This window comes from Carya illinoinensis, chromosome 3, assembly GCF_018687715.1.
Source record: "Carya illinoinensis cultivar Pawnee chromosome 3, C.illinoinensisPawnee_v1, whole genome shotgun sequence".
Taxonomy (NCBI): domain Eukaryota; kingdom Viridiplantae; phylum Streptophyta; class Magnoliopsida; order Fagales; family Juglandaceae; genus Carya; species Carya illinoinensis.
In genome coordinates, this window is record NC_056754.1 from 36,554,444 (window position 1) to 36,563,727 (window position 9,284).

The window sequence follows — 9,284 nt, forward strand, 5'->3', positions numbered from 1 at the left end:
TTGGATTATGATTTAACTATGGATATTATAAGTTTGGTGCATAGTATTGCTCAAAAAAAAAATTATTCCCTACGAATATTACATAATGCTAGATGCATGTTAGGAATATTGCATCTTATATGTCATGAATGGGGACAGGTAACCTTGTGTTGCATGTTCCAACGCTTCAAATGTCCGTTCGATCCCAAACAGAATTTGGGGGCATCACAACCACCGCCCTTGATGGGTGTTTTAGCATGAATCTATGATGCTAGAAGTTGTAAATTCTTCATAGTCTATTAGGTTCTTTCATTCCCAAAAAATAAAAATAAAAATAAAAAACAGATTTTTTAATACCTTTGAAAGAACATTCTCATCTATAAATCTCCATAAACCTTCATAAATAGAATATATATATATATATATATATATGTATATGCCAGTATCATCATGTTACAATATTACAGACTATTAATTTATTTATATTAACATGGGCACCAAATTATCACGGATACAACACTTGATATTATATCGTCAAGAGATACAAGTATATATTCATGAGTAGTGATCATCATCTTTGTTTACCACCCACAATAATATGTGAAATGAACCATCTTATATGCGTGCACGTAGCTAGCTAGGCCACCACACTCAATATCTATATTAGAAGAAAAATAAATAAATAAAATTAGAGGGATAGATCATCAGATCGATCAATTATGGATAACAACTAAAAGTATCGAAAAGGAAATGTGTTAATCCTAAAAGTGACTATCGCCTTTAGTGGTTGGGTGACCCTGACAAAATCAAGTGAAAATTTATATAAAAAAGAAACGCATGGGATCGGAGAGCCATGCATCTTGGAGGTACATCCTATAGCACCTAGCATATATAAAAGCTAGGGTTAGATGTAAGAAGATAATTTCTCATTTTCATGTCATGCTATCATGAACCTTTTGCTTGCTATCAATGATATATATATATATATATATATGAGTTAAAATACACAAGCCAAGTTGATTTCGTTGATCTTATTGAATCGTACATCTCGTAGGGTATCCATGTCATTCGGAGGTGGTGAAGATCAAGATTATAATGAGCATCATCTCTTTGTCTAATGTCATTCGGAGGGGCATTAATATGCGTTGGGTCCATATATACGTGTCGGAAAGAAACCATCCAACCGCAGGAGTTGGAAAGAATCCATCAGTCGGATAATGTAGTTCACGCGCAGCTTGAAATTAAGGGAAGTAGTATAACTTACAATACTCATCTAATCACAATTTGTGAAGTACTATTTCTGAGATGTTTAGGCCAGAGTAGTACTTGCTCTCTATTTTCTTTGTTTTCTTTTTCTTTTCTTTTTTTTATCATTTTGAAAAAAATGGATACATGATTATTGGATTCAGACCATCTACAGTTCTCCTATATAAACTCTAGAGACTAAAATGGGAGAAAAAAAGACATAATTTAAGCTCTTCGGCATTAATTTATAACTTCAAGTACTAAAACTTTTCGAACAATATTAAATGTTTAATAAATATTATAAAATCTACTTCATATGTCTCTCGACCACTTTGACTCTCTCTCTTAAAGCCGGATAAATACTCTAGAAGATCCAAACTCTAGAATATATATTAATAATGACCTAGGCCTCTGGACAGTTTTCACTTGTTAATCATAATTAACATCACTGAAGAAGAGCTATAAGTGGATTTGATGCACTGTACTTACACAGATCGTTTTACCCGAAGGTTTCAGAAAAATAGTTAGAGTGCATAGAGAGAATTAAGGAGTATAATTTGCCACTTAATTCTCGCTAAATACTCATGCGTACTAAGTACTATTAAACAAAGTTTATGTTCTATATATACAGCCCAAGTTTTCTTCCAAAAAAAATTATGGCTAATAACCGACAAACATTATATTAAAGAGGAGCAATGTATTCAAAAGTTTATGCTACCAAAAAAATTAATTTATTTATATAATATGCTCCATAAGTGATAAAAAAAAAAAAAAAATTGTTGGAGAGGTTAATAAAGGTTATTTGTAAAATGAGAAACATTGATACTTGCAATGGTGAGTTTACAAATGTTGCAGAATCATTTAAAAAAAAAATAAATATGGACCCACATGAAAAGAAAATTAATTTTTTAATAATAAACTTCACTCTTTTTTAAAACGACTGCATGATACTTACACACTTCATGACTGTACGTAGCATTACTCTTGTAAAATAATTACCACCAAAGATTTATTAGTGAAGGACATGTGCATATATAATATTCACTACTATATATATAATTAACACCCATTTCCTCTACATATTAATTCAGAATCACATTCATTGTGAGTTTCACCAGCCGACTCTCTCTCTCTCTCTCTCTCTCTCTCTCTCTCTCTCTCTCTCTCATGGGTGCTTCTTTTTTTGTTGGAGCACTGCTACTCATAACTCTCTTGCACCAAGGGAATTGTGGGTGTGACTTTTACAAAGGAAGCTGGGTTCGGGATGAGTCATATCCTCTCTATGATTCATCGAGCTGTCCATTCATGGAGAAGGAGTTCAATTGCCAAAATAATGGGCGTCCAGACAAAGAATATCTCAAATATAGATGGCAGCCTACTGGCTGCAACTTACCGAGGTAATTACCTCTCTTTTGCTCTGTCCCCGGCCTTTCTTTGTAGGCTACATGCATGCTTGATTGCTTAGCTAATTGCTGCTTTTTTATCCACTTTCATCAGATGATTTTGTACGTTCCAGATGTTTGCTAATTTTCTTGCTTATTTAAGATCGAGTTTCTGGATTGTTTCACACTTTTCTCGGATGCATGAAGCTGGTCGAGAAACATTCCAGCTTTCTGCAACGCATAACTAAGATTTTTGTTATGCAACATTAATTCAGAACAAATTAGTGTTGGGCAATAATATTGTTATGCATGTCTATGTTGATTTAGAAGCTAATATAATATATATATATATATTTATATATATATATATATGTTGAAGCGATTAATTTCTGTCTGACCGAAGGCCAAAGTACGGTGCTCATACATAAATTAATAGATCAAGCACATAAAATATAAATAAAAAGAGAAACATAGATTTACATTATTTGACATAAAGATCTATTATGTTCAAGGGTTGTTTGAGGGTAGAATCCACTTGAACGGCAGAGGTCGTAGTCTTTTACGCCAAACTACATAAATTTCGGTCTGATCAATCTCTTTATTTAATAAGTTTTACATACTTTATTTATCATTTATGCTATGGAGGAGTATTCGAACACCATATCAACGTCCTAGTCACCATCATGGACCATTCGATTGTATTATTTGGCTCCGGCCACATCGAACAAATTAATGCATCAACATATATATATATATATATATTTATATACGTGTGATCATGATATATATGCATGCACCAAACGAGGCTTGATTCTTGATTTCTCATAATAAAGACAAATTTTTTTCGATCTTAAGTTGCTCTCATCCTCACAAATAATTAGCAGTGAAACAAGAAAGAAAGAAAGAAAGAAATACGACAAAAAAAAAAAAAAAGGGTTCACATGCAATTGAATTTATTGATGTAGATTCGATGGTCGAGAGTTGCTGAAGAGGCTGAGAGGGAAGAGCATAATCTTTGTGGGGGACTCGTTGAGCATGAACCAATGGATGTCACTCAATTGCATGCTTCATACAGCTGTACCAGAGGCTAACTACACCTTACTCATGAGGGCTTCTGGATCAGATATCTCAACATTCACTTTCCCGGTCAGAATATCTAATTATCATTTTCTAACCTCTTCTCGCTTTTAATTAATTACTACATGTAAATATATTTCCGTCGGGTCGGTGCATATTTTTTGAAGCCAACCATGCCTAGTTTGGCCACACGTACACGCGCAAAAAAAATTAAAATAAATAAATAAATAATTGTATAATTTATGAATTATTAGTTGAGGTGAATTTGTGATCGACGTAAATAACAAAGTAGCACATAAACGACAACGTTTCACCGTCCTTTTTCAGAAACAAAAACAACAGTACTTTTTGTGTCAGTTTTTAGATCACCGTAAAAATCATGCTCATAATATTGTAACAAAATTCTCATTACTATCAATTCTGTTGCAGCGCCATATTAGTCGCTGCCAAAAACAATATATGTTGTAGTGATAATATTACTATATATATTAGTTCCTGTATAATTCAATACAACAGGTAAGAATAGTTAATAATTGTTTTGTGCCAAAATCCAGGGGTTAGCTTAAAAAATGTTTAATAGTCTTCAAAGCTTTTTAATACAAAAATTAAGTTTTTTTAATGTTATATATTAAAATACTTTTTAATCTCAAATAATTTAAAAAGTACGTTTAAGGAAAAGTATCATTTTGATATTTTTCCTCAAACATACCTTTTCAGATAATCTAAAATATAGTTTCAATTTTAAAAATTCTATCAATAGACGAAAATACCCATATAACTTTCAAAATTTTAAAGATATATATTTATAATTTTTTTAAAAAACAAATGATCGTCATTTCTATACCAAAAAATACTTTTTAATTTGTTTCCAAATAATTATTACATGTTTGAAAGTATTTTAAACACAAGATTACCAAATAATAAATAATTACTTTTTAATAATAGAACTTATTATTTAAACTATAAGTTATAAATCCTAAAATTATAAGTTATATCCTAAAACTATAAGTTATATTTATCACTGTAATCCCAAACATGCACATAATAAAAAGTTATAGTGCCGGTAACCTTTTTGTTAATTATTTGAAAAACAAAATCGTGTAATTTTAGTCGTTGTTAGTCGGGAATGAAAATTCATTTGGATTCTGAAATAATTCGTCTAGCCCATTATATATTCAGCTTCGTTAACTGGACTCATATACGAATACACATGCTTAAAGTAATGTGGGGCCGGACAGGACCCAAAACTTGCTTGATCGGTTTAAGTCCACAATTTGTGGACCGAATAGGTTTTGGTCCAATCCGGATTGGACCGTACAGACTGAATTATAAATATATATTTTTAAATATTTTTTTATAAATTATTTGTATTATTTTATAGAGTAATTATTTAAGTGAATTATGTAATTTTTATCTAATTTATGACTATTGACACTATAAAATGTTAAAATTTATAATTATTTATTAACTATTATATAATTATCTATTTAGATAATTTGAACCACTTTTTAGGCTATTTTTAAGTTAAAAATTATGGAAATAAAGTTAAATACGTGTATCATTCAAAATTATAAACATTGTGGACTTTCTATACTAATAGACCGAAAATATACATTGCAAACTTTTTTTATATACTTGAAGAATAATGAACTTTTTTATATAATTTGACCCCCATTTGAAATTGGCCTGGACTGATATGGATCAACTGGACCAATAACTAATGTTTCAGTTCAGTCCACCAAGATGATTGGTCCAGTCCATTCCCCAAAAATGATAGGATCCATCATTCTCCGGGATCGAAATAGACTGATTCGCACCCTTCATTACTATAAATTAGTCGCAAAAGCTCATTTTTCTTGTAGTGACTCCTTGAGCCCAAGTTTCAAAGTGGCATTTTATACATAAAAATAAAGGTACAAAGTTCCGGTAACTAAAATTTATAGACAAGCTATTATTTATCTGCATACGTGTTATAAGTTTTAAAATGATATTTAAGATGAAGATCTAGATTATAATCATGTTGTTTAATAGGATCTTATTTATTAAGCTTAATTAATCAATCGGTTATTACATTTATATATCTTTTTGGATATGTTTATTTTTGGCCTGTAATTTTAAGCTTTGGATATGCATTTTTGTGGTGTACTTGCAAATTTAGGGTTTGGAATCTGGAGGTTAGATTGTTGGGGATGAAAAATTTGCCCGTCCGGCCGTCTGGCAAGGACGGGTAGTCAGGTCGAGGATAGGGGCAGGGTGGAAATTTTCCACCTTGCCCAGGTGGGGGCCGAGAGCCAATGCTACCCATTCATATTATCGGTGGGTAGCACCCCTAGTTGAACATCTTTCTTTCAATGCATTGGAGATAATTCTAATTAAGGGTTTGTTTTCATTTTGAGGTTGATTCTAATAATAAGGGAAACGTTTTAGTAATAAATTTATTTTCTTTTATAATATTAGAAACAATGTTAATTGAGTCTACTTACCAATGACTAATAAAGAATACAAATTTTGGGAATAACAAATAGAATAGGTGTCTAAATAAACCCATCGATCCATCGGCTTCATATAATTAATCTTAATTTAGACTGAGTGACACGGGTACTCTCTCTCTCTCTCTCTCTCTCTCTCTCTCTCTATATATATATATATGAAATCAAGTAATAACTCATGATCATCAGGTGTGTCATATTATAGTCTTTATCTTTTTGTACTTTAGAATATCATTTTATTTTAAATATATATTTATAAAATTTTTTAATAACCGCGTTAAGGAGAAAAATGCTAAGGTTCGGTTTGTCAGTTCAAAATTTTCATCTCAAATTTAAAATTTTTATTTTATCATTATAACTTTTTCAAATCTCCATATAAAATATAATTAATAATTCAACTTTTTTCTTAACTTTTTTAAATTTTAAAATAATAATAATATTAAAATATAATATTTTAATATTTCATTTTAAAATTTAAAATTCTCAACTTATTACCAAACCCAACTTAAGAATTCTTCATCATATATATGACGTACTACACAATTAACAGGAGTACAATGTCAAGCTGACGCTTTACCGCCACGCATTTCTAGTCGACGTTGTACCGAAAAGAATTGGGATGGTTCTTAAACTGGACTCGGTCGATGAAGGCGCCAAGGTATGGACTGGAAACGACGTAATGATTTTCAATTCATGGCATTGGTGGACTCACACAGGAAGAAAACAACGGTACGTAGCTAGATCCAGCTAGCAAGCTAGGAGCCTTTATATATATTTATCAAGAAAAATTTTAAACATAAATTCATACACCACACACTATTTATTTTTTAAAATTTTTTTATTTTTTTATTTTATCAAATGTTTGATATATGAATAATGAATAGAAAAATTAAATTAGTTTAAAAAAAATAAATCTAAAAAAAAATAAAAAAAATAAAAAATATGAGATGTGTGATGTATGAGACTTATAAATAGCAATACTCATTTATCAATACATTTATAACGTACTATTTATTTATTTATTTTCGTGCATGCATGCAATATTAGTAGTACTCTATTTTGCTTGAGTAATTAGTGTTAGATCAAACTGTTGCAGATGGGATTTTATTGAAGAAGGAGGTAAGACGTACAAAGATATGGAACGTTTGGTTGCATTCGAGAAAGGGCTGAAAACATGGGCTAAATGGGTTGACTCAAATGTCGACCCTCTCAAAGCCAAGGTCTTCTTTCAAGGTGTTTCTCCAGACCATACAAAGTAAGTACCCTATAGAATATATAGCTTTCTCTTAGGAGGTGTAATCGGTCTTGTTAGATTTGGTTTTATATATTCTTTTAGACCAGAATCAATATACACCGATTTTGAAAATTTAAAAACTGATGCCGAACTGATTCATTATCAAAACTGGAATTTCAGATTCTTTCAGTTTCGATCGGGTCTCCTTTTTCTTGTTTTACGGATTATTTATATTAGTAAAAATATGATATTTACATATGTTAAATTATTAGTCTATTTATATTATAGTATATGTATACATTATTGTATATAATTAACACATACATAAAAAGCACCATTCGAAACAATATTCACAAAACTATTATCTAGAGATACTCAAAGTCTATACATCCCATGAGATGGTTCTCAAGATGCAAGCTCTGTTCATAACTATGGTTCCCAATAATACATTTACATACTACATCTCTTAGGCTTTAAGCTTTTATAAGATTTCTCAATTCCCCCAATAAGAAACTCTTCCCCAATTAGTTGCTAGAGTGCCCCTTAAACTCGAGTAGAGACTATTTTTAATTTTCAATCTAAATGGAAAGCATGCTTTTGAATTGCAAATTCATTTGAAGAGAATTTTTGAATTTTGAATGTCTTATGGAATCAGTGGAAGCTTTTGGGGGGAAGCAAGTGCAAATCAATGTGAGAAACAAGCACAACCGGTGGCTGGTTCAAATTATCCAGGAGGTCCACATCCTGCAGAGCTAGTGGCAGAGAAAGTGATACGGACTATCTCGAGGCCAGTCCACTTGCTGAAGGTTACAACCCTATCACAGCTACGTAAAGATGGACATCCGTCATTCTACCATGGGCACGGCCGCAAGCACAGGCTCATGGATTGCAGCCATTGGTGCCTACCTGGGGTACCTGATACATGGAATCAACTCTTATATGCAGCTCTTATTCAGAATTAGGACATTCACTATATATTTTTGCCACCAATTATGTTGTTTGTGAAAATATCAATAAGTGTGGAATCTTTGACGCATTAATAAATAATTCTCCCATGACACCTATGATTCTTTTTTTTCTTTTTGTCTTCTTTTCTTCCATGATTTTCTTTCATGATGTTTGCCTGTCTGATTCTGGTTCTTCTGCTTTATTTTAGCTAGAGAACACCAACTATCTCTTGTTGAATGGACAAAAATCATTTCACTGATCGTAAATTGAGACATTAATTAAGAGAATTGAATTGAATGAGGCAATAGTCTAGCTAGCTATACACTTCCAGAGGGTCCTCGAACAAGGAGAGAGAGAGAGAGAGAGAGAGAGAGAGAGAGAGTCTTTCGAGAAATAACAGACTAGTAAACTATTGGTGTGTTTCAAAGATTTTGTCTATTATCCAATGGAAGAGTAGGTCCGTAGGATCTCCTAAAACTCTTTGGTTGGATTCTAGGATTTGGATTTCAAAGACAGACGTAAATCCTTAACATTTATCGAGATTTTAATTATTTAAGAGTCAAGACCCACCGTTTCTACCTCCACAAAATTCACGTCCCAGAATTCGAACCAAATTTCTTGGGGATTTCAATACATCAAATGGAATAGTTTATAGGTTTACCTTTTTAAAGAGGATGAATACAAGTCAGCTCTTATGGTTTTCGTTAAATTAAAATTGCTACTCGTGTTTTTCAATTAAGATTTTTAAATTAACGTGATTTTAAGATTAATAAAATGAGAAATGATAGTTGCAATCGTAACTGTAGAAGTGCCGTGCAATTACTTTAAAAATAATGAATAAATACGGAACCCTTATGAAAAAGAAAAAGAGAAATTTTATTTGCAGTTCCCAAGTGGAGACTGCATGTGCAGACCATTTATTAAATGAGA

General features: G+C 31.5%; 1 protein-coding gene across 1 annotated transcript; it reads left to right on the plus strand.

The window, feature by feature from the left end:
• Nucleotides 1-2,301: 2,301 nt before the first annotated feature.
• On the plus strand, nt 2,302-8,470 carry LOC122304161 (protein trichome birefringence-like 43). Its single transcript, XM_043116250.1, has 5 exons — nt 2,302-2,621; nt 3,572-3,752; nt 6,723-6,901; nt 7,269-7,427; nt 8,062-8,470. The coding sequence occupies exons 1-5, from the start codon at nt 2,392-2,394 to the stop codon at nt 8,366-8,368; spliced, it is 1,056 nt and encodes a 351-aa protein (XP_042972184.1). The 5' UTR covers nt 2,302-2,391; the 3' UTR covers nt 8,369-8,470.
• The last annotated feature ends 814 nt before the right edge of the window (nt 8,471-9,284 follow it).